General features: G+C 46.0%; 1 protein-coding gene across 1 annotated transcript in view; it reads right to left on the bottom strand.

Annotated features, from left to right (window-relative positions):
• CFAP47 (cilia and flagella associated protein 47) overlaps positions 1-26,386 on the bottom strand; it is a 651,639-nt gene that overhangs the window by 513,903 nt on the left and 111,350 nt on the right. Inside the window, exon 24 of the mRNA XM_075913261.2 lies at positions 14,042-14,201. Within this exon, the coding sequence (XP_075769376.2) occupies positions 14,042-14,201 (160 nt within the window). The remainder of the gene's footprint in view (positions 1-14,041; positions 14,202-26,386) is intronic.

The raw sequence follows: 26,386 nt of genomic DNA, 5'->3' as shown, positions 1-26,386 counted from the left end.
AGACAATTTAAGACCTTAGGAGTTAATTTTTCAGAATACTTAGCATTTTATATCACTTTACATGCTTCACGCGCAGCATCTGTAGCCTTCAGCTACAGCTATGAGTGCTCAGCGTTAGAGCTTAGTAATTCTGGGGGAGGGGCGGGAGCAGGAGATACAACATTTACCGTAAAAAAACCCACATTTGTTAGTGCACCAAAATTATTTGCAAATTCAAATCGAATTTAGCAACTATTTTTGACCAAATTGAAAACAAGACTTTGAAAATGCGGTTAACATCAAAAACAACTTATTTGATCCAAAATTCTTTTTCCATTTTTATTTGCTTGTTTCATCAAAAAATAACTGGGAAAAAAAGTTTGGGTTTAAAACTAAGCAATTTTGGAGGGGAAAGGTATTTTTTCCATCTGGTTTCTATACCAAAAATCAACTATTTCCTCAGTTCTATTGAGCATCTCTTCAACTCAGACTCTCGATGTCTGCAGTTGGATACCCAGAAAATTAAGAGCACATAATGACCAGCTGTGAAAATTATGGCTTATGGTGACATGCCCAGCAACATTTAGCAACTCTGTGGCAGAGGCAGTCATAGAAGTCAGTTCTCTAGACAGACATCCCAGATACGTCTACACTGCAGCCTTATTTTGAAATAACTAATGTTATTTCGAAATAAGGATAACATCCACACAGCAAGCTCATTATTTTGAAATTATTTTGAAATAACAGGCTTCTTATTCTGGAATAATAAACCCTCAGTTCGTGGGGAATAATGCCTATTTTGAAATAGTTATTTTGAAATAGGTGTGCATAGATGGGGCAGCTGTGGTTATTTCAAAATAATTGTTCTCCAAGGCTTCTGACAGCTGCCCCAGGTAGACATTCTGTGCATACCCCTCAGATCTCTATAGTTTCTCTTCCCCTGCAGCCTTTAAAGCTGCATCCACATGGAAAAATGCTTATGGCACAAGGAAGGCCCTGACAGTCCTGTATCACACAGCAGTGCCCTGCTCTGCCTTCCCTGCTGCCATGACAGACCCTCACGTTCTCACCGAACCCCCCACAGCTATATGCAAGCCGGCAGTGAGCTCTGAAGCCCCTGTCCAGGACTGGAAGAGGAAGGCCCCTTCCTTGTCTGGGGAAGAGATCCTGGATCTCATTGAGGTTTGGGGGAAGGAGGCGGCAAACCTTCAGGATTTCTGCACCAGATGCAGGAATGCAGATGTGTACAGACAGATGGCCACCAGCCTGGGCCAGAAGGGCCACATGCACACCAGGGAGCAGGTGCACATGAAAATTAAAGAACTTAGGCAGGTGTACACGAAGACCAGGGAGCAGAGTTCCCACTCAGAGATGGCACACCAGTCATGCTGCTATTATGAGCAGCTGCACCACATCCTGGGAGAGGAGTCCGCTCCATCCCCCCTTCCTTGTTGTGGACTCTGGCCTGGAGACACCCATTGTCAGCCTCCTAGAGGGCGGGCCCATGGACCAGGAGGAGGAGATAGAAGAGGACGAGGAGGAGGAAGATGAGGCCAGCACGGACACAATGCTCACCAGCTAGAAGGTCATCCTGAGCCAGTATCCCCCTCCGAGGATGTCACCCAGTGTTCGGACAAAGCCAAGGATGGCCCATCAGGTGAGTTCCATCACTTCCCCTAGACACTGCAGGGGGAGGCGATGGGTGGCAAGGGGCTGCATTCTCTTAACTCGGCCTTCTCATCATAGACAGCGCAGCTTGTGCACATAAGTCCACATGGAGCACCAGTTCAGAGCAGACAGCTGCATAAGAGGTTGCCACAAAGGAACCTTGTGCTCCTGCTCACAGGTTTTCTGGAAGGCCTGTCATACTCCCAATCCTGTGGTGGGACACTTTTCCACCACAAGCCTCCACTAAGGAGACTGAGGTCACAGACACACAGAGCAGTGTCACAAACACCACACAGTCATGCCCACACTCCCAAGGCAACATCCACTCCTGGGCAAATGTGGCAAGGCAGAGGACACTGAGTTGCTGCATGGAAACTTGCTGGAGGGAAGGAAGTGGAGGGGACCCCACCACCACACTCCCCAGAAAATGGCATCTACCGCTTACGCACACCTCCTCCACTACCATACCCCTCTCCTCGCAGTGCACAGGGATAGAAATCCTCTCTCTGTGGGACACCGCCACTGCTGGACCTGGTGTGTGCATGGCATGGCCCCCTACCACACACAGGCTCCTCAATATTGACACAGGCTCCTCAACATTTACCAAATTGTTCTGTTGTTCAAATCAGCTTTAGTTCCAAATCTATTTGCACAAAATGGAATCTACTGGACAAAACATTTTGAAATACTTTTTCTGATCATCCTAATTTAGACCCCAATCCTTCAATTAAATCTATGTGAGTGGATCCTAATGGTTTCAGCTGTATTACTGATAATAGCAGTCATCAATAAATTACTATTTCTCAACAGAAATCTTAGGACATTTACTCCACCTACAAATGACTATCATCTGTAGGAAAGTGGATGCAAGATGTTCACTCAGTTCTACTACTGAGGTGTAGGGGTAATGACATCTGTGCCCCTGCAGTACAGCGTCCACTGTCAAGGCCACAGATGGCCTTGCTCGAAGCACATTCCCTTCTTCTGAACTGAGAACTTTCTGTGTCAGCTCAGAGATGAGGACTAGGTTTCGTGCACAGTGTCTCCTGGGACGACAGCCCTTCTCACTTTTCTGCACAGCTGAACCAGCTGTGACTGGAGCATGAGCCACACCTCCCGTGCCAGCCTCCCAACACTGAGAGAACTGCAGGTGCTGGCAACGCTGGGAAGATCTGGAGCGAGAACACATTCCCTGGCTGCATGCCCTGCAGTGGTCGCTTGAGCGGCAGGAGCAGAGGTTGGATGCTGACCTGGAACACTGCTGCACCACCTGGCAGGCGCTGTTGCAGCAGGTCGAAGAATGTGCACAGCATATACCACTGTCATGAACTGCCTGGTCATTGCCATTGAGCAGTCCAGCAGTCTCCCCCAACACCTGTTCCTTCCCAAGTCTCTCCCACACCCAATCCTGCTTTCGCTCCTGCCCTGGCCCCCCATGGCTTCTCTTCCTAACCCTTCCCTGTGGCCGCCAAGGGTCTCTGCACACTAGGGACCATGTGAGGCAAGCACCAGTCCTAAACCCATCCTTGAGCCCCAGCTCTCCCTTCCTCCCTTCTTCTTCCAGATTCTTTCCCGAGTCCCTTCCCAGTTATATTTACCCCAAATTAAAAAAAAAACAGTTTATTCTTTAAAAACAAAAAAACTGGTTTATTGTACCTTCATGGAAGGAGGGAGGGGAAAGTGGGAAAGGAGGACAGAGGAAGGTAGGGATGGTAGAGGAAAGGCACAGAGGGGCAATGCAGAGGCCCCTTGTGGGAGGCCCAAGGGAAAGAGTGTCACAGATGGCCTTGTCTGAAACTCTCCCCCAGGGCCTCCCAGATGCACAAAGACCCCTGATGGGCTTGCTGGATGGCAGTGATGCATGGCTGCTCAAAGGCCCTGGCCAACTAATTGGCCTCTGCCCCCCACCCTGGCAGGAAAAACTCTCCCCTTTGTTTTTTTTTTTTTTTCTCTCTCTCTCCCTTTAGAGAGGGAGTTCTCCAAGTAGAGGAGAAGCAGATACAGGACTCTTGAGGGAAGTGTGTGTTGTGTTTGGGGCTTTCTTGCTTTGTGCTGAGCTTGTATGTGTGAGTGAGGGTTGGTGTGTGGGTTTTTTTGTTTTTGTTTGTTTTTTCCCCTGTGTTTGTGAGGCTTTTTTTTTCTTCACTTCCCCTTTGCCTTCCTCCTCTCCTTCAGGGAGTGTGTGCTGTGATTGGCAGGTGGAAACTGTTGGCTTCTAATTAAAGTTTGAATTTTAGAAGCCTCTGCTGATTGGCTGTGCCTTGGTAGGGGGAGGGACTTTCAGGCACTCCAGGTCTTTATAAGGCAGTGGACAAGCGACCAAGGAGCTTGCAAACAGGTGAGTACTAACAGGGAGATTAGAGAGGGAGCTGGGAAGGGGGCGAGGTTCTCTTGCCTTTCTTTCTTTTTAAATCCCTTCTCTAGGACAACAGCGATGGATGGAGATAGGTCTGCTGTTGTTACTTGCACAGCGTGTGCCATGTTCGTCTTCCTCCCGGAAGAAAGAATGGATTTCATCTGTACTAAGTGAAAGCTGGTCGCCATTTTGGAAGAAAAATTTAGAGGACTGACGGCCCAAGTGCTGACCCTACGCTCGATCAGAGAGGATGAAGACTTCCTCGATAGACGGCAGCGTTTAATCCTTCAAGCATGGCAGGCGGAAGAGCCAGAAAGGGCAGTACGGGACCAGGAAGAGAACTGGCAGCATGTAACTTCTAGAAGGGGGAAAAAGGCCAGCATGGGAATCCCCCAATCCTATAGAGGTAAGTAATCGCTTTCAAGCTCTCTCCACAGGCTCTACAGTGCTGAATGCTTTGGAAGGGACCTCACAAGGAAGAAATCGGAAGGGAACACCATCTACTGGAAGGCATGGGATGTGTACTCTTAGGGATGGGGGTTCCACAGCCACCACCCTCAAAAGAAAATGACGGGTGATGGTGGTCGGGGACTCCCTCCTAAGAGGGACTGAGCCATCCATCTGCTGTCCGGACCTGGAATCTCAAGAGGTGTGCTGCTTACAGGGAACTTGCATTCAGGATGTGACTGAGAGGCTTACCAAACTGATCAAACCTTCAGATCGCTACCCCTTCCTGCTTCTCCACGTGGGAACTAACGATATGGCCAAGAATGACCTTGAGCGGGTTACTGCGGATTATGTAGCGCTGGGAAGAAAGATCCAAGACCTCGGAGCGCAAGTGGTGTTCTCGTCCATCCTCCCTGTTGAAGGGAAAGGACTGGGCAGGGATCGGCGAATTGAGGACGTAAATGCGTGGTTGCGCAGGTGGTGTAGTAGAGAGGGCTTTGGTTTCTTCGACCATGGGACTCTGTTCCGGGCACAAGGATTGTTAAGAAGAGATGGGATTTACCTAATGAAGAGAGGAAGGAGCATATTCGCGGGCAGGCTTGGAAACCTAGTGAGGAGGGCTTTAAACTAGATTCGTCGGGGGATGGTGACCAAAACCCTGAGGGGAGTGGGAAAGTTGGATACCGGAAAGAAATGCAGAGAGGAACGAGCAAGAAAGGAGGACCCCTGATTCGAATGGAGAAGATAGGGCGATCAACCGGTTACCTAAGGTGTTTGTACACTAATGCGAGAAACCTGGGAAACAAACAGGAAGAACTGGAGGCCCTGGCCCAGTCCAAGAAATATGATTTAATTGGGATAACAGAGACTTGGTGGGATGACACGCATGACTGGAGCGCTGTCATGGAAGGGTATAGACTGTTCAGGAAGAACAGGCAGGGGAGAAAAGGAGGAGGAGTTGCACTATATGTAAGCAAATACTATAATTGCTGTGAACTCCAGTATAAAGAGGGAGAAAAACCTGTTGAGAGTCTATGGGTTAAGTTTAAAGCAGCAAACGACAGCAGTGATGTTGTGGTTGGTGACTGCTACAGGCCACCAAATCAGGTGGATGAGGTAGATGAGGCTTTCTTCGGACAACTGAGAGAAGCTTCCGGATCGCAGGCCCTGGTTCTCATGGGGGACTTCAATCACCCTGACATCTGTTGGGAAAACAATACGGCACTACACAGGCAATCCAGGAAGTTTTTGGAGAATGTTGGGGATAACTTCTTGACATAAGTGCTAAAGGATCCAACCAGAGGCCATGCGCAGCTTGACCTTCTGCTCACAAACAGGGAGGAACTAATATGGGAAGTAGAGGTGGGTGACAACCTGGGAAGCAGTGATCATGAGATGGTAGATTTCAGGATCCTGACCAAAGGAAGAAAAGAGAGTAGTAAAAAACACACCTTGGACTTCAAAAAAGCAGATTTTGACTCCCTCAGGGTATGTCTTACACTACAAAGTTAATTCGAACTAACGGACATTACTTCGAATTAACTTTGATAGGCGCTACACTAGCGCTCCGCTAGTTCGAACTTAATTTGAACTAGCGGAGCGCTTAGTTCGAACTAGGTAAACCTCATTCTACGAGGACTAAGCCTAGTTCGAACTTCCTAGTTCGAATTAAGAGGTGTGTAGCCCCTTAATTCGAACTAGTGGGAGGCTAGCCCTCCCCAGCTTTCCCTGGTGGCCACTCTGGCCAACACCAGGGAAACTCGTCTGCTCCCCTCCCGGCCCCGGACCCCTTAAAGGGGCATGGGCTGGCTACAGTGCCCATGCCAGGTGCAAGCCTGCCAGCACCCAGCTAGCAGACCCTGCACCTGGCACGGCTCAAGCCACCCACCCGATGCCCCCCAGCCCTCCCCCTCTTCGTGGGACCAGGCTGGCAGCTCCCGGGAGCTTGCCCGGGACCGCAAGAGGCGGGCACCCGCCTGCTCTAGTGCAGACATCGTGGACCTCGTCCACAACCTCCGCACTAGGCACAGGAAAGTGGCCGGCTAGGGCAGGAGAGCTGCCAGCCTGGCCACCCAGGAGCAGGTGTGCATGAAAATCAAGGGGGTCCACTGAGACCCCCGACCCTGAGCCCTGAGCTTACAATGGCCGTACTGGGTCAGACCAAAGGTCCATCTAGCCTACTAGCCTGTCTGCCGACAGCGGCCAACCCTAGGGACGCTGGAGGAAATGGACCAAAGACAGTGACCAAGCCATTTGTCTCCTGCCATCCTTCTCCAGCCTTCCACAAACTTTGGGCAGGGACACCACTCCTACCCCCTGGCTAATACCACTCCATGGACCCAACCTCCATGACTTGATCTCACTTCTCTTTAAACTCTGTTCTAGTTCTAGCCTTCACAGCCTCCCGCAGCAAGGAGTTCCACAGGTTGACTCTTTGCTTTGTGAAGAACAACTTTCTGTTACTAGTTTGAAGCCTGCTACCCATTCCTTTCCTTTGGTGTCCTCTAGTCCTTCTATTATGGGAACTAATGAAGAACTTTTCTGTATGCACCCTCTCCACCCCACTCATGCTTTTATAGACCTCTATCCTATCCCCCCTCAGTCTCCTCTTTTCTAAACTGAAAAGTCCCAGTCTCTTTAGCCTCTCTTCATATGGGACCTGTTCCAAACCCCTGATCATTTTAGTTGCCCTCCCCTCTCCCACCCTCTCTCTTCCCCTCTCCCACTTCCTTTTCCCAGTCTCCCCGAGTTTTGTTCAATAAAGAGAGATTCTATTTTTGACCACACGTTTTCTTTATTTTGTACATCAGGAAGGGGGGCTAGGGAAGGGTAAGTGGAAGGAGGTGAGGGAGGAATGGGGTACGAGCCTCCAATGGGGAGAACTGGTCTGGCTCTGTGGGCTTCTGGGGGTGGAAGCTCTCCTGCAGCCCCCCAATTGCCCCCCTTCCCAGATGGCAGCCTGCGGCAAGTGCAGCCGGTCTGATGGCCGAGTGCTGTGATGTGCCGAGGGTGGGCACTCAAGGCACTCCAAGCCAGGACTGCTTTACAAGCAGGGCACCCCTGAGAACTGTCTGTCCAGGGTGGGGGTTGGGACCCTTTAAGCACAGCCCTCAGCTAGCCTGAAGCAGCAGCTCCACACTCTAAGTCCTCATCTGATGCCCTGCCGGCACTGCTTCCGGCCATCCTTAACCCCGGTTCAGGGTCCACTTAATGTGGACATGCTAATTCGAATTAGCAAAACGCTAATTCGAACTAGTTTTTTAGTCTGGATCCGTTAGTTCAAATTAGCGCTGTAGTGTAGACATACCCTCAGAGACCTGATGGGCAGAATCCCCTGAGATGCCAACATGAAGGGGAAAGGAGTCCAGGACAGCTGGAAGTATTTTAAAGAAGCCTTATTGAAGGCACACAAAGAAACCATCCCGCTGTGTAGTAAGAGAGGCAAACATGGTAGGAGACCGGATTGGCTTACAGGGGAAATCCTTGGTGAACTTAAGCACAAAAAGGAAGCTTACAAAAAGTGAAAACTTGGACAAATGACCTCGTGGAATGCGGTGTACTGGTAGTTCGGAATAGGAAGCCTAATCCGAACTACCTAGTTCGTGCTGCATGTAGCCGCGGGCACAGAGTCCGAACTAGCGGACATTTAAAAATGGCGGCGCTCGGCAATATGCAAATGAAGTCCGGGAAATTCAAATCCCGGGCTTCATTTGCAACTCCGGTTGCCTACATTAACCATCCTAGTTCGAACTAGGTGGTAGTGTAGACATACCCTGAGGGAGTTGGCAAATGTCATTTAGGAGCCTTTGGCCATTATCTTTGAAAAGTCATGGAGATCGGGAGAAATCCCCGATGATTGGAAAAAGGCAAATGTAGTGCCCATCTTCAAAAAAAGGAAGAAGGACAATCCAGAGAACTATAGTCCAGTCAGTCTTACCTCGGTTCCTGGAAAAATCATGGAAAGGATCCTTAAGATATCCATTTTGAGGCACTTGGAAGAGAGGATAGTGATTAGGAATAGTCAGCATGGATTCACAAAGGGAAAATCGTGCCTGACCAATCTGATTAGCTTCTATGATGAGATAACTGGCTCTGTAGACGTGGGAAAGTCAGTGGATGTGATATACCTTGACTTTAGCCAGGCTTTTGATACGGTCTCCCACAATATTCTTGCCAGCAAGTTAAGGGAATGTGGATTGGATAAATGGACAGTAAGATGGATAGAAAGATGGCTAGAAGGCCGAGCCCAGGGGTAGTGATCAATGGCTTGATGTCAGGATGGTGGTCAGTTTCTAGTGGAGTGCCCCAAGCGGCCAGTTGAGACAGCTGGCAAGTTTTTGTGCAAAAGCGCTTGCTTTTGCGAAAAATCTTGCCAGTCTAGATGCACCCCTGGAGTATTGTGTCCAGTTCTGGGCCCTCCACTACAAAAGGGATGTGGATGCATTGGAGAGGGTCCAGCGGAGGGCAACCAAAATGATTTGGGGGCTGGAGCATATGACTTATGAGGAGAGGTTGAGGGAGTTGGGTCTGTTTAGTCTGCAGAAGCAAAGCGTGATGGGGGATTTGATAGCAGCCTTCAACTTCCAGAAGGGAGGTTCCAAGAGGATGGAGAGAGGCTGTTCTCAGTAGTGACAAATGGCAGAACAAGGAGCAATGGTCTCAAATTGTGATGGGAGAGGTCCAGGTTGGATATTAGGAAAAACTATTTCACTAGGAGGGTAGTGAAGCACTGGAATGGGTTACACCTAGGGAAGTAGTGGAGTCTCCATCCCTAGAGATGTTTAAGTCTCGGCTTGACAAAGCCCTGGCTGGGTTGATTTAGTTGGGATTGGTCCTGCCTAGAGCAGGGGGCTGGACTTGATGACCTTCTGAGGACTCTTCCAGCTCTATGGTTCTATGGTTCTACGAAAGGTTGTGCAGGACACAGCAGGCCACCACCTGGGGGATGTTCTGCTCGCCAAGATCCAGATGGGTGAGGAGAAAGCAAAACCTCTCTTTCAAACAGCCGAAGGCACCCTCCACCATGATGCAGGCCACGCTGAGGCTGGCATTCAACCATTCTTTGGTGGGGTCCAGGTGTCCCGTGCAGGGCTTCATTACCCACAGGAGCAAAGGGTAGGCTGTGTTCCCCATGATGCACATCCACATGTCCATGTCCCTAACCCTGATGGTGTAGTCAGAGAAAAAAGTGAGTGTGCAGCTTCTGGAACAGGCTGTAATTCCTGAAGATGTAGGCGTTGGGTGTCTTTCCCAACCACCCAAGGTTGATGTCGGCGAACCGGTCTTGGTGGTCCATGAGAGCCTGCAGGACCATTGAAAAGTACCCCTTCTGATTGATAGAATTGGAGGCCCAGTGGTTGGGGGCCGAGATGAAGATAAGGATGCTGTCATGGCAGCAAAGATGATAGAGTCCACATCGCCCAGGATGACAACCCTGTTCAGTAGGATGGTGTTGATGGCCCTCACCACCTGTAGAAAGATACATACATAGAATCACAGGGTTGCCAGAGTCCTTAGGAATTCTCTGAGCCCAGCCCCTTTCCCACACCAGGCCCAGCCCCAACTTACCCCATCCCCAGTGGAGCTTTGTTAAGGCACTACTGAGTCCACCCCACCCCCTTCCCTAGGGAACCCCTTTCCAGTAGTTCACCACCCTCCTAGAACAATAGCAAGAGAGTCAAACCTGCATGTACAGCTGTGACGGTTGATCTCCCTACACCAAACTGGTTCCCAATGGAGCGGTAGCTGTCTGGCATGCCAAGCTTCCAAAGTGCAATGGTGACCCACTTCTGGAGGAGGATGGCAGGTCGCATGTGGGTGTCCCATTGCCAGAGGGCAGGGGCAAGCCACTCGTACAGCTTCATGAAGGTGTCCTTCAACATGTGAAAGTTCAGGAGTCACTGTTGGTTGTCCCATGGTCTGGTCCCGACGAGGTGCAGGGGAGGCTGGGAAGGGCTGTGCTGCATGAGCAGTACATGGAGTGGGGTGAGGAGGTGCCCCACAGTGAGCTGCAGGTCCTGGTCTTGCAGTGCCACGTGGGCAGCCTGCAGTAACTGCACCAGGAGGTGCGACACTAAGTCTAAGAGCCAGCAAGTGCTTTGCAGCAGATATGACTCCATGACTGGAGTGCTGTGGTGTCCACAAGGCCAACCACAGCACACAGTGAGATGAGTTTGCTGTCCTTTGAGGAGGTTGGAAAAAGTGAAGAGCCTGAGACATGACTGTAGAGGGGAGTCCCTTTAAGCATGATAGCCTCAGGCAGAAGCTGCAGGAAGTGACTGCTGTCCTGATGCCCTGCCCAGAGAGCTTCCAAGGGGCCTTAAATACAATTCAGCCTCCTATTAGTGTGGATGTGCTATTTTGATATAGCTCTGCACTTTTTTGATGGGGATTTGTAGTGTGGATGCGCTATTTCGAAATAGCTATTTCAGGAGTTATTATTCCAAAATCACTTATTTTAAAATACGCACATAGTTTAAACATACTCTCCCAGAGCAGCTCCATCCTGTGTACTAAATGAGGCAGGAGACCTGGGGGAAAATAGCAAAACTTTGCTAAATGCTTTTGATTTCCTTTCTGTTAACAGATATCTTAATTACTTGATCATATACTAACAATAGCAAACTATCCTCACAAACTTTTTCCTCTCATTTCTACTACTCCACTTGTCCAACATTTTCACTTCAATCATTCAGATGCATGTGTCAGAGTTTACAGGCATTATGTATTCTTTAAATATGACTTTTTCTCAAAATCAGAGAAAACTGGTAACTCCCACTCCACTTGTCCTCCTCTTCACACAATCTTGTCCAGATTCTGCTTCTTTCTTATAAAGGTCAAAAAATGCTACTACTACAGAACAGCACTAACTGAGTAACAAGAGGATTAAGATAATCATATTAAACCAGTATGCAAGTCTGGTTCCAGATAAAATATTCAATACATGTCTACCATACTATGGGAAATGCTTATTTGACCACAGGCAAAGCCTGTGCTATGCTACTATCTATACTCCACCATCTTTGCTATATGGTAACGAAAAAGTTGTTAGCAGATTCGGGAATCTTCCTTGGTGATGTTTCTTAAGTGTTTGCAAATTTGTCCACCTAGTTTTCCCCAGAGATGATGGAATCCATGGAATTAAGTAATTCCTCCTCTTTTTAATTCTGGACATATTGTCCAGGGAAAGAGTAATTATATAAGATAAGACCCAAAATGCAGCACCACAAACAGTGACATTTTAAAATTAGTTTCCTATTTTTCCAGCAGTATAACTGTCACAGTTCCAAGGTGAGTGCAGCAGTCTTCTTCCCGTGTGGTCCCTAGGTGGGCACCTATTTAAGGCGTCTGACTCCTGGGTGCCATCGCTCTTAGTAGAAACCCACATCTTGCTCTCTCCTAACAAGTGTTTTAAGGCTGCCTTAGCATATATTACAATACTCTCAGCAAGCCAATTGCCTAGAAGCCAGTGCCTGTGGTTTTGCTTTCTCTAAGAAAGCTAAGAACAGTGTTTTGCCGCAAATGCAAGCAACTATACAGCTCTTTTTAAGCAAGCACTTTTATTTGTAAGGTAAAAGCGTAACAGAATAAATACAATAAAAGTTCCTATAAAGTTTTATATAAAAAAGGTCTTCCCTTGTCTGTTGGTCTTTAGAAAACCCAGACTTTGTGGTCAATATATACAAGCCTCTCCAGGGAGATATAACTGTCTGGAAGTGTTTACAACATAGGGTGATTCTCTCTAATCACCTCCCACTGTTTGTGATTCCTGGAGCTGCCATGATAATCACCCCCCCACTGAAGCTGCAATCAATCCTTGACCCACCGTGATACATAAATTCGGTATGATCCCCAGAGACATTGAATTTAGTTGTAATTTCTGTCATTGTAATTACTTCCTAATGTAAGGTTTCATGGGGTATGTCTACACTGCAGAGTTTTTTCAGAAAAACAGCTGTTTTTCTGAAAAAAACTTCACTTACGTCCACACTGAAAATTGAAAGAACAGAGAGTTCTTTCCAACACTGGTAAACCTCTTTCTATGAAGAAGAAGCCTTTTTCTGAAAGAGCTCTTTTGGAAAAAGGCATGTGTGGATGGGGAAGAGGGAGTTCTTTTGAAAGAAGAAGCCTCCAGGAAAAAGCACAGGTGCCCTAGTGGCCACTCCATCCATAGTAATCACAGTTTAAATGCGAGATAGCGTCCACACTGAAGGGACGCTCTCTCAAAAAAGCAGATCGCTATTTCGATGCACTTTTATGGTGTAGACGCTCTCTTTTGGAAAAGTTTTTTCAGAAGATCTCTCTTCCGAAAGAAGCCTACAGTCTGGACATAGCCTAAGTGACTATAATCTTCAAAGTTTCTTCCTGAATTTTGGTAGCGAGAGGATTTCCCGTTTATACATAAAATCTACTTGTCTAAATCAATTAAGGCTGTTCAAAAAATATATTATTGTTCCAATCTTGGGTCTTCTGAAGAGATAAACTGCATTTTATTTCTATATTTTAGCTAATTAGAAAAAATACACCAAATTCTACTTTGTCGATATAGTTTTTATTTTTTACTTCACTTAAAGTAAGTGCTCATTAAGGGTGCTGGACTGACAACACAGAAGAGAATAGGAACTACTTAATCTACTGAACAAACGCAGTACAGGAAGCAACTGTTCAAGCTTCCTCCATACCCACGTAATAAACATCATTCACAACTTAGAGGGATTGCCTCTACTCCTGAATGAATAGATTCTGTGTCCATTTAGATGTTGGTCTTTCTAATCCATACTACCAACAATGTTTCCAGTTTGTGCCAATAGCAGAGATTATTGTGATATGGACATCTGTTCATAGATAAGTAAGCAGAGACCAAAAACTTATTTCACAAAGCCCAAATATATGTAGATAATGTGAATTTCTAATGTCTGAAGATTAAGGATACTGAATCCCCTATGGAATCCCCTCTTAGGCGTCTCTGAGAAATATATGCTTTCCAGGGTAGTTTCCTAGAAATGTTTCATGCATTAATGGAAAGGAACCACTTAATATTTTGCTCTACTTGAATCATTAAAAAGAAAATTTTTCCACAGATGATTACATATTATTTCAGACCTACAGAATGTCCTAGAATGAGAAGGCCTTAAACCAGAGTCCCTCAAATTCACAAAGGAATTCGTTTATTTAAATCTTTTCTTAACCAGTTATGCTTTCCCAAAGAAAAAGGTGTTAGGTATCCTATTTTATACATACAGCAGAAATACTTCAAGCAATTCCCTTTTCCTCAGCTATCCAGACTACAACTCTTAGTTCTCTGAACTTCAACAGGGTTTTGATTTTTTTTTCCATTGGCACAATCCCCAGAACCTGTAGCACTAGGTAGTATGGATAGGAAATGTTACATTTATTTTCCTGGTTTCAAACTATGTAACTTTGGAATTCAAGAAAGGTCCGTTTAAAGCTCTTCAAACATATTTTAGAAAAAAAGTGCTGATTCACAGTGAAATGAGATTTAAATACATCTCTGAAAATGGAGTCTTGAACAAACAATATTCATTTTAGCAAACACATATAAAAGTTGACAAAAATCAGAATAATACTTACATGGGCAAAAGCCTACAGTGATACTAGTTTTTTCTCCTGCATCAAGAACTCCAGCACACAGACTGAATTTAAAAATCCCATCTTCTATGGCTTTTCCTCCACCATCAAGATCTAATTTCCACGTCACCTGTTGCCTCGAGATATTCTTCAGGTCAAACTTCTGTAAATAGTTGTAGGTAAAGAATGAAAGATGATAGAACAAATAAATATTAAGTTTTTCCTGTTGAAAACAAGTCAAGTTATTAACATATTTTGTACTTTTTAACTTCAAATAAGAAATAACTGACACAGAGTTCAATAGAGTATGCAATTTATATCTGTGAGGTAAGAAAATAAGCATACCTCATTGTTCACAGGTAGCACTCTTATCAGCCATTCACTATTCACAAAGAGCAATGTTTCGTACCCAGGAATGAAAACCATTTTCTCAAGTCTTAAATAGGACACTGATTTTTTCAACGTACAGTAGACTTCCGATAATCCGGCACCCTTGGGACCAGGAGGTGCCGGATTATCAGATATGCCAGAGTATCGGGAGGTACTCTGGCGGGGTGCTGTGACAGATCTGTCAGGATACACACTGCATGCAGGGGTCAGCAGGGAATGGTGCGGGGAGTGTTGTGGGGAGGCGGTGGAAGAACATAAAAACAAGAATGGCCATACTGGGTCAGATCAAAGGTCCAGCAAGCCCAGTATCCTGTCTGCCGACAGTGGCCAGGTGCCCCAGAGGGGGTGGACCGAAGACAATGATCAAGCGATTTGTCTCATGCCATCCATCTCCAGCCTCTGACAAACAGAGGCCAGGGACATCAATTCTACCCCCTGGCTAATAGCCTTTTATGGACCTAACCTCCATGAAATTATCTAGCTTCTCTTTAAACTCTGTTATAGTCCTAACCTTCATAGCCTCCTCTGGCAAGGAGTTCCACAAGTTGACTATGCGCTGTGTAAAGAAAAACTTTATTTTATTAGTTTTAAACCTGCTACCTATTAATTTCATTTAGTGTCCTCTAGTTCTTCTATTATGGGAACTAATAAATAACTTTTCTTTATTCACCCTCTCCACACCACTCATGATTTTATATACCTCTATCATATCCCCCCTCAGTCTCCTCTCTTCTAAACTGAAAAGTCCCAGTCGCTTTAGCCTCTCTTCATATGGGACCCGTTCCAAACCCCTAATCATTTTAGTTGACCTTTTCTAAATCCTTTCTAAGGCCAAAATATCTTTTTTGAGGTGAGGAGACCACATCTGTACACAGTATTCAAGATGTGGGCGTACCATAGATTGATACAGGGGCAGTAAGATATTCTGGGTCTTATTTTCTATCCCTTTCTTAATAATTCCTAACATCCTATTTGCCTTTTTGACCGCCATTGCACACTATGTGGAAGTTTACAGAGAACTATCCACGAAAACTCCAAGATCTTTTTCCTTATTTGTCGTAGCTAAATTAGCCCCTGTCTGACTGTACGTATAGTTGGGGTTATTTTTTCCAACATGCATTACTTTATACTTATCCACATGAAATTTCATTTGCCATTTTATTGCCCAATCACTCAGTTTGGTGAGATGAAGTTCTTCACAGTCTGCTTCTGTCTTGACTATCTTAAACAGTTTAGTATCATCCACAAACTTTATCACCTCACTGCTTTCCCCTTTCTCCAGATCATTTATGAATAAGTTGAACAGGATTGGTCCCAGGACTGACTCTTGGGGAACACCACTAGTTACCTCCTCCATTCTGAAAATTTACCATTTATTCCTACCCTTTGTTTCCTGTATTTTAACCAGTTCTCAATCAATGAAAGGACTTTCCTCTTATCCCATGACAATGTAATTTACACAAGAGCCTTTGGTGAGGACCTTGTCAAATGCTTTCTGAAAATCTAAGTATACTATATCTACTGGATCCGCCTTGTCTGCATGTTTGTTAACCCCTTCAAAGAAATTTAAGGCTATGTCTACACTCCTCTTGGCCATTCTTGCACAAGATTCCGCAGAGCATCCACATTGCCCACCCACACTTGTGCAAGGAAATTTACAATACGGCGTACGCTCTTTTTTAACAGGTGTAAGCCCTCTTGTGCAAGAGCTCTTGCATAAGAGGGCAGTGTGGATGCTTGGCAGGGATTTCTTGCACAAGAAAGCCCTCTAACTAAAATAGCTGTCAGAGCTTTCTTGCGCAAGAGAGCATCCACACTGTCATGGGTGCTCTTGCGCAAAAGCACAGCTCGCACATGGCAGCGTGGACATTTTCTTGTGCAGGACTTCTTGCACAAGAACCCTTGCGCAAGATATTCTTGCACAAAAAGCCGCCAGTGTAGACATAGCCTAATTATAGATTAGTAAGACATGATTTCCCTTTACAGAAACCATGTTGACTTTTGTCCAACAAATTATGTTTTTCTACATGCTTCACTATTTTATTCTTTACTATTGTTTCGACTAATTTGCCCGGTACTGAAGTTAGACTTACTGGTCTGTAATTGCCAGGATCGCCTCTAGAGCCCTTTTTAAATATTGGTGTCACGTTAGCTATCTTCCAGTCATTAGGTACGGAAGCCAATTTAAAGGATAGATTACAAACCACAGTTAACAGTTCAGCAATTTCCCATTTGAGTTCTTTTAGAACCCGTGGATGAATGCCTTCCGGTCCCGGTGATTTGTTAACGTTAAGTTTTTCTATTTGTTCCAAAACCTCTTCTAATGACACTTCAATCCAGGACAGCTCCTCCAATTCATCACCCACAAAGGATGGTGCAGATTTGGGAATCTCCCTAACATCCTCAGCCATGAAGATTGAAGCAAAGAAATAATTTAGTTTCTCCACAATGGCTTTATCATCCTTGATTGCTCCTTTTATATCTCGATTGTCTAGGGGACCCACTGGTTTTTTAGCAGGCTTCCTGCTTCTAATGTACTTAAAAAACATTTTGCTATTTCTTTTTGAGTTTTTGGCTAGCTGTTCCTCAAAATCTTTTTTTGCTTTTCTTATTACATTTTTACACTTGATTTGACAGTGTTTATGTTCCTTTCTATTTATCTCACTAGGATTGGACTTCCACTGTAGAGAATCGGCAAGTATACTGCTTTGGCCACGTGACAGAGCGTCCCAAGTACGAAACCAAGCAAGAGTCCTGAGCCAACAATAACAACATCTGCCTGAGTCAATGACCTTCGAGAATGCTGTGTTTTGGACTGGGAAAAAGCAGTTTGTAAAAAAGCAGTTTGTGGACTTTTGGGAAGTTTGAGAGGGTATAAAGATAGTTGTAATCTTGCAATAAAAGGATTTCATGCTTGCACCGGCCGGAGTCCGTGCCTTCATACACCACATTCCACTTCTTGAAAGATGCCTTTTTGTCCCTCACTGCTTCTTTTACATGGTGGTAAAGCCAGGATGACTCTTTTCTAGGTCTCTATGTTTTTTAATTTGGGGTATACATTTAAGTTGAGCCTCTATTATGGTGTCTTTAGAAAGTTTCCATGCAGCTTGCAGGGATTTGGCTCTAGTCACTGTGCCTTTTAATTTCTGTTTAACTAACTTCCTCATTTTTGTGTAATTCCCCTTTTCGAAATTAAATGCCAGAGTCCTGGACTGCTGAGATGTTCTTCCCACCACAAGAATGTTAAATGTTATTATATTATGGTCACTATTCCCAAGCAGTCCTGTAATGGTTATCTCCTGGGCCTGATCCTGTGCTCCACTCAGGAGTCCCATGCAACCGGCTTGCAAGCAGGGCAACTTGTAAGCAGCGGTGGTGGTGAGGGGGCAAGAGGCAGGCAGCTGTTTAAGGCGGGCAGGTGAGAGGGGGCTGTTGGTGGGGGATGGTGAGGGGCAAACCCTCCGCCAGGTTGTGGGGAGGCAGTGGAAGCCCCTTGCAGGAAGAATAACAGGTAGTTTGATTTAGGGCTTTAATTCGAAATACCGGGTCCCTGTCGTGTGAAGACGCGAGCAGTTAGTCAGACTTGTAAATTTCAAAAATGGCGACCAGCCAGGAAGATGCAAATCAAGCACGGGATATTTAAATCCCGGGCTTGATTTGCAACTTCGAATGCCTACATTAGCCATTAGTTCGAAGTAGGGGGATAGTATAGACATACCCAGACTAAAAATGCCTTAAAAGGCTGTTTCAAAAATTTAGTCTCTGAGTCTGCTCAAATGATCAGTTGTTTTAACAGAAGAAAGACTCCATGCCTTCAAGGCAATTCTAGAACTTTTCTCTGAATTCCTGAGCCATATCTTAATGGTCACAGCATAAGCTAGAGAATGAGACAAAACTTCAGATGCATTATAGGCAGCACATGCCTGGCTAAGTCTTGACTCTCATGACCATTAGTTCTCTTAGCCTGCTTGTCAGGGTACATCTGCACTGCAGCTGCATAGACAGATATGTGCTTCGTCTGCCTGAGCCAACTGAGTACAGACTTTTTCAGACTCTTTGGGTATGACTTGGGCTGCTAGCCCAAGAAAAGATGATTACTTGCTTTCTTGTAACTGGAATGGATGTGAAAAACACATTTTGAAGAACACCAATCAGCTGTGTAGCATACATGACCATCAGAAACTTCTTCCCCTACTAGCTCCTGTCAGGTCAGCTGTGGAGTCCTATAGAGTGACACTGCTATAGCAGCCATTACATACCACTGCCGACCCGATCCACCCTCCCCCCCCTTCAGTTCCTTCTTTCTGGCTACTCCAACAGAAGGGAAGAAGGATGGGTACAGGAATGGATATGAACAACACATCTCAAAGAACACCAGATATGAGAAAACAGGTAGCTGTCTTTTCTTGAGAGCTCATTCACATCAATTTCAATCAGGTGGCTTCCAAGCCACTACACTCTAGAGGTGGGATAAGAGTGAAGAATAATTGATTGGACTATGGCTCTCCCAACTGCTGAATCAGCCCTCAATTATTTATTGATGGCTCAATGAGCCATGGATGTATGCACAGAAGACCATGTTGCTGTCTTACAGATTTTCTGAATGGGAACCTGTGCCAGAAATACAGTGGATAAGGCCTAACCTTTTATAGAGTGGGCCATCACCAAAGGCAGTGTAATTTCCACCAGAACATAGCAGATACATATGCAATCAGATATCCAAGAGGATATACCTTGAGCTGAGACCAGGTCTCCCTTCATATGATCCTCTATTGCCATGAATAGCGGGGTATACTTTTGAAAGGGCATTGTGCATTCAGTATAGAAGGAAAGTGCCGTACATACATCTAATGTGTGCATCACCTGTTGTCTGGCATTTACGTTTGGTTTTAGGTAAAAAAAATCAGAAGAAAAACATCCTGTCCAGGGTGCAATTGTAAGATCACCTTTGGTAGAAAAGCTGGGTGTGGTCTAAGCTGCACCTTGTCTTTATGGAAAATAGTATTTGGAGGCTCTGAAAAGAGCACTCATTGCTCAGATACCGTTCTGGTGGATGTAATCAATATTAGAAAGGAAACCTTAAGGAAATGTCGCAGCATATAACACCTAGCCAGTGGTTCGAAAGAAGGCCACATAAGTCTATTGAGAATTAAATTAAGGTCCCATTTAGGCCCAGGAGGACATGAGTATGCCAAGAGTCTATCCAGGCCCTTTCTAAAATGGACTGCCATGGGGTCCTCAGAAAAAGAACGCTGGAAACAACAAGGGTGAAAGGCTGAGATAGCTGCTAAGTGGACCTTAATCAAGGAGGGTTTCGTAAATGGAGGAGGTAATCCAAAATGAGGGAACAGATGCACGTATAGGAAAAAGGTCATGCTAAGTGCACCAACATGAGAATCTTGTCCATTTAGCAAGGTAAATAGCCCTTGTTGAGGGGTTCCTACTATCCAGTAGTACCTGCTGAACCTGAGTCAAACATTGGTGCTCTAAAGAGTTAAGTCATGCAGTCTCCATGCCATGAGATGAAGGGACTGGAAGTCTGAGTGTTGGAGATGACCCTCATCTTGCAAAATGAGGTCCGAGTACAGTGGGAGAACTAGCAGGGCTTCCACTGACAATTCTAGCAGGGTGGTAAACCATACTGGAGCCAGAAGTATTACATTTGATCTGTTCCTAAGGCCCATCAGTAGGACCTTGTGTATCACCAGTACTGTATGCAAGGCATACATCAACTTCCTCTCCCCAGTGAATCATGACCGCATCTACGGATGAACCCAGGCTATTGGTCTGAAACTAACAGAAGGTATTGCACTTCTTGATCCTGGTGACAAATAAGCCTAGTCCGGGAAACATCCACTTCTGGAAAATTGAACAGATAACATCTGTTCTGATAGACCACTTGTGTGCAAGAAACATTCTGCTGAGGACATCCGCTAGACTGTTCTGCAAGCCCGCAAGGTATTGGGTCTCGAGGTGAATAGAATTTTCTATGCAGAAGTGCCAAAGATGTAGGGCTTCCTGGAAGAGAGGGAACAAACTCACTCCCCTTTGTCTGTTTTTATAAAACATTGTCATGGTGTTGTCCATTAATACTACTACACACCAGCCCTGAATTTGTGGCTGAAAAACCCAGCAGACTAACATGACTGCCCTGAGCTTTTTGACATTGATATGTAAATTGGAGTCTGCTGGGCCCCACTTCCCTATGTCCTGTGGTTCCCTAAACAGGCTCTCCACCTGATGTCTGACATTCATTACCAGCATCAATGTAGGAAATGGGGGTGCAAAAGGGACTCCTTCACATATGCAGTGTGGGTCCAGTCAGCAGTTGAGCAGCAATCACGCTGGGGGGAACGGTCTCCACCAAGTCCAGGTTGTCCTGCACTGGACAGTACACTGAGCCTGGAGAGGTCTGAGGCATAGCTTTACATGTCTGATCACATCAGAACAAGACACCATGTGCCTTAGTAGGCATAAGCATACTCTTGCTGCTGTAAGGGGGTACTGAATGAGTGATCAGACAATGCTGGTCATGGCTTGAAACCTGGAGCTGGACAGAAAGGCTCTCACTTAAGTCGAGTTTAGAATTACTCCAATTAACTCTTATTTTTTGAATATGAGTCAGTATGGACTTTTCTTCACTGAGGAGAAGACCTAATGAGCGAAACAGTGCCAAAGTCAGGAGAATGTGAGTCTGTAGTTGCTCCCTGGAATGGCCTTTCAGCAATCAATCATCCAGATATGGAAAGACCTGGACTCCTCTCTTGTGTAGGAAGGCTACTACAACTGCCATGCACTTGGTGAACATGCATGGGGTGGTTGACAGGCCAAACAGGAGAATTGTAAACTGAAACTGGTTTTGGTTCACCACGAACTTGAGGTAACACTTGTGGGCAGGTAAAACTGCGATATGAAAATATGCATTCTTCATGTTGAGGGCAGCATAGCACTCTACCAGATCCAACAAGGGAATAATGGTGGCTAGAGATACCATGTAAAATCCTCATGTATTAATTGAGGTCTCTTAAGTCCAATATAGGCCTCAAAGTTCCCTTGGCCTTGGAGATTAGAAAGTATCAAGAGTAAAACCCTGTGTCTTACATTGCAAAGAACCTCTTGAACCACACCTAGCATGAGAAGCAATCCTAAATAACGAGTTACTCGTGAGAGAAGTCCCTAAAGAGGAGCACGGAATGAAGTTGGGAGGGAGGGAATAGGAGAATTGAAGAGAATATCTCATTGCAACCATGCACAAAACCCATTGGTCTGTTTTGATATGGGACCCTGTATGGTCGAAGTAGGAAAGTCTATTCAGAAAGAGAGGATGTGGATTCTGGGACAGAAGTGGTATGCCATCCAAGAACACACTTTCAAAACCCCTTTTGGGGACTTACTGCAGACTTAGAGGCACTATTGCCTTGGCCCAAGGATTGATTAGAGGGCCTGCACCTACAGTTCCTGTTCCAATGACAGAACTGCTCTTGTCTTTGTTGTAGTGGTTGAAGCCTGAATGGCTTTCTCTGGGTTGCTGGACTATTCCTACCAAGAGATTTCATGGTAATTCTTGAGTCCTTCAGGGTATGTCTACACTACCCTGCTAGTTCGAACTAGGAGGGTAATGTAGGCATACCGCACTTGCAAATGAAGCCTGGGATTTGAATTTACCGGGCTTCATTTGCATAAGCGGGGAGCCGCCATTTTTAAAACCCCACTGGTTCGAACCCCGTGCAGCGCGGCTGCACGGGGCTCGAACTAGGTAGTTCGGACTAGGCTTCCTATTCCGAACTACCGGTACACCTCGGCCCTGCCTCTCCTTCCTATTCACGTGGAACGAGGTGTACTGGTAGTTTGGAATAGGAAGCCTAGTCCGAACTACCTAGTTCGAGCCCCGTGTAGCCGCGCTGCACGGGGTTTGAACCAGCGGGGTTTTAAAAATGGCGGCTCCCCACTTATGCAAATGAAGCCCGGGAAATTCAAATCCCGGGCTTCATTTGCAAGTGTGGTATGCCTACATTACCCTCCTAGTTCGAACTAGGAGGGTAGTGTAGACATACCCTCAGTGAGTGAAGCTTTCAATCAGTTCGTGCTGAAAAGTCGCTTCTCCCTTCAAACAGGAAGTCTTGGAGGTTTGCTGGACCTCCACCAGCAGTCCAAAGGCCTATAGCCATGAGGAGCAGCATATGACTATTTCTTCGGACAGAGTTCTAGCTACTGTGTCGGCCGAATCTAATAAAGCCTACAGAAAGGTTCTGGCTCCAGTCCTGCTCTCTTCAGTGAGAGCCCAAAAATTCCTCCCTAGAATCTACAGGAAGGAGTTTTTTTAACTTGACCATAGTTTCCCATAAATTACATGAGTACCTGTTGAAAATAGACTATTGATTAGCTATCCTCAATTGAAGATCACCTGCCTCATATATCTTCCTCCCAAAGAGGTCTAATCTCTTGGCCTCTTTGGCTTTCAGTGCCAGTGCTTGCTGGCCCTGCCTCTCCTTCCCATTCACAACAGACACCACAAGTAAAGTAGGATGAGGATAGGTAAAAAGGAATTTGTATACCTCAGAGGGGACAAAATATCTCTTTTCCGCTCCTTTTACTGTAAAGGGAATTGAGGCTGTTTGCGACGGCATGCTGTTATTCATCTGGATGGTCTTTATTATAGGCAAGGCCATCCTCGAAGGACCCTCTGGTGCTAGAATGTCCACCAAAGAGGTCCAAGAATCTGAGAATCCTTCTATCTGCAAGTTCATATGGCGGGCCATTTGCCAGAGGAGTTTTTGGTAGGTCCTAGGGTCGATGAGTGAGGGTCCTACTGAGGAGGTACCTGCCACCACTTCACCTGGAGAGGAAGATAAGGACACCGATGGCAACAGAGGGTCAGATTGTACTTGACCTTGCTCCTGATCCTGCACCTAGCTTGTGACTGTAGCCTGGGAGGAGTCCTGGGCCTACATGGGAGCAGGTTCTGGAGGTGCTCCAGTGTCTTGCCTGTGCTCATCTGGCTTCAGCTCAAATATATAGATGACATCAACAATTCGGACCCTGATGGTGATGACCATAGTGGTGTTGATAAGCCAGGTGCCAGGGGTTTGGACCTGGATGTCAGCAATGCTGGTGAGTGGTACCAGGACGACCCTGATGACAACTGTAGCCAGACAGGAACCCCCCTTGTAACATCCATTTTTGCTTGCCTGGAGCACGCAGGGCACACAAAGCAGAAAGCCTTGGAGCAGGAGACTCAGGATATGGCAGGCTGCTGTGACTGTGAATGGCTGTAAACAGAGATACGCCAATTGCTGACCAAGAGGCTGCTGAGGAGTGCCCTTGACTTAATCCCATATTGATACGAACACACAGCCGCCTGCGGGGGGAGGAATCTCTCTCCCGGAAAAAAAATGTCTAGTACTCACAATTTAGTTCTCTCTCTTGCAAGTGTAAATTAACTTGAAACTTGCTTGTAAGAACTGGCGCCACAAAACGGACCAGTACAATTCGGCATCTTAGATAAGAAAGAGGATACGGGTCCCCAGGGGTATAAAGATGGGTCCAGCAGCACATTTACTTTGAGTGTCAATCTACCATCTATCTGCTGGTCAGGTTAGGTGTTTGACCTCCCGAGGTTCCAAGGGGATGCCCACCTCGTATTTGTCTTTCCTAGGAATTGAGAGACCGGCCCTGGCTTGACCCGCTGCAGTCGAGAGGCACAGAAGGGGGTAAAAATTGTACCTGGATGTGGTCCTTTGTCTTAAGTGTACACATAGACTTAGAGCTCTTTAAAAATTAAGCTGTCACTTGATACCATTATTTCTATTTTCTATCTTTATTTTCTTTGTAACTATTTTTAAGATTTATATTTGCTAGCAGTTAAGAAATAGAGCAATAGCCATTGTAACCATAAGATCTGTATTTGCTAGCAGTTATAGGAAGAAGCTTGGGCGTTTGGATTTGTGTCACTCCCAGGTGACAGATCCGTTAGGGCATCTCTCAGTCTTTCCTAGACTGCCCACTGCGAAGGGATCTTGTATTCTAGCAGCTAAAATCTGAGATGTAATAGGCTTTTCCTATAGGCCCAAGGCGTATGTCAGCCTGTTGGCTGCCTTCTGCGACGGGACCCCGGTCCTAGCAGTAAAGTCACGGACGTTAAATCTCTTCTCAGCACACACACACATACTGCCCTGACCATCGGCTGACAACAACTGGTGCCAACTACTGTGGAATCGAGACCAGTGATGAACATTTGGTGCCATACCCCTTCTGGTACCAAAGAGCTGTCCCTCTTCTCCAGGGCCGGGGAAGGACCTCAAGCCCACGGTGCCAGGGAGGACAAGCACCTTGAGGATAAGACCAACCAACTCCAGTGATGGTCCATTGATGCAGGGCGCCTAAACATGGCAGGCTTGCCATTAGATTGAGGCACCCTAGCTAGTGCTAGTGGTTTCTCCTGCATTAGGTGAGCTCTGGATTTGGAGATTTCTATGAGGTCTCTCATGGCCTCATAGGTATCCATGGTAGATGGGGAGTTTATCATCTGCACTGGACTTTGGTTCTTTGGAGAAGCACTCTGTGTTTAACTCAACAGTGCCCGTATGGATACTGGAGTTGATGGCTTCTCTCGGTGAGCCTTGTGCGTCAATGTCATCTTGCACTGGCCTGGCTCTTGCTTACAAGGAGAGAACCCTCTACTTGTCTTATGGTGACTATGTGGCAGCACGGTGGTCACATGGTGCCTCATTGCCAACATCGGCAGTGCCTTCAGGCTACAGTGCTGAGAGTCTTTAGCAACCGTCTTTCTTCAATGCCATTTCATGCACAGATCCCAGTGCATTATGGATTTAAATTGCACCTAGACAGTCTGAATATGTCAGTCTAACAGCAGACTCCAGTAGGAACTGATGCAGGCAACACACACACTTCTAAGCTCGGTGCTCTTCCTGAAGGCATGTCAGACATGGGTTATGCATGTCACTGTTTGTTATAGATTTTTTGCACTTGTGCAGGATTTAAACACCAGGAATTTTGGAATGCACCCGGGAAGAGTGAAAGGTGTGGGCGAATCTGTCCACTACAAACTACTGATTTTACAACTGAAAGAATTCAAGACTTAAACATAAGGTAAAGAAGTACTGAATAACTAGGGACTAGAGACTTGATGACGCAAGACAGGGAGAAGTTCCAATGACATCACAGCCAAGAAGGAACTGAAGAGGGGTCAGATTGGTAATGGTATGCACGGGATGCTATGGCAAGCACCACTCCAGCTGAGAGCTGTTAGGGATAAAAGTTCCAGACACTCATGCATGTGATGCGTGCAAACCTAACTGGAACTGCATGAACAAGCATTCCAAGAAAAACTGTCTAATCTACCTCTGGCTATGATGCTATTTATAATGTGCTACCTTGAGCAGAGTTAGTGCTAAAGTGTCAACATAAGGTGAGAAGCAAACTCTCAGCCACAGAGTAAATGTGACCCTGCAGGCAAGCTATAAGAACTAACATTCATGAGGATCAAGACTTAGCCAGACATGCATTTTGATCTACCTAAGCCTACTCCATAGATTAAAACTGCCCCACACTATTATCTGCTGGAAGGTCATGCTGAAACCAGTAGAAGAGAAGTGAGAGGTGATCAAGGAGACACCTAGGGAAAAGGATAGAGTTCCTCTATCTTCTTAATTCAAGAAATATCACCCTTCAGATCGAGAAGTTCAGGGGATCTGCTAGAACACAATGAGTTCCTGTTCCAGGGCAACCTCCTCCCCTCCCCCCGCCCTCGCCCTTGTTCTGGGCAAGACTTCACGTACAAAGTTCACATCATTTTCCAAAGTCTGCAAACACTGTGTTTAATCCACGTCACAATTTGTCCCGTGCCCGTCTCTCCCGAGTGATTGGCCTTTCTCTCCGTTTAAGTCGCCAGATAGCACTACGAGGAGGGTAGGGGGACCTGGGCCCACCTTCACAACT

This window comes from Pelodiscus sinensis, chromosome 1 (assembly GCF_052426305.1).
Source record: "Pelodiscus sinensis isolate ZL-2025 chromosome 1, ASM5242630v1, whole genome shotgun sequence".
Classification (NCBI taxonomy): Eukaryota; Metazoa; Chordata; order Testudines; family Trionychidae; genus Pelodiscus; species Pelodiscus sinensis.
The sequence above is the reverse complement of the archived record's forward strand: the minus strand, read 5'-3'. Positions and strand labels throughout refer to the sequence as shown.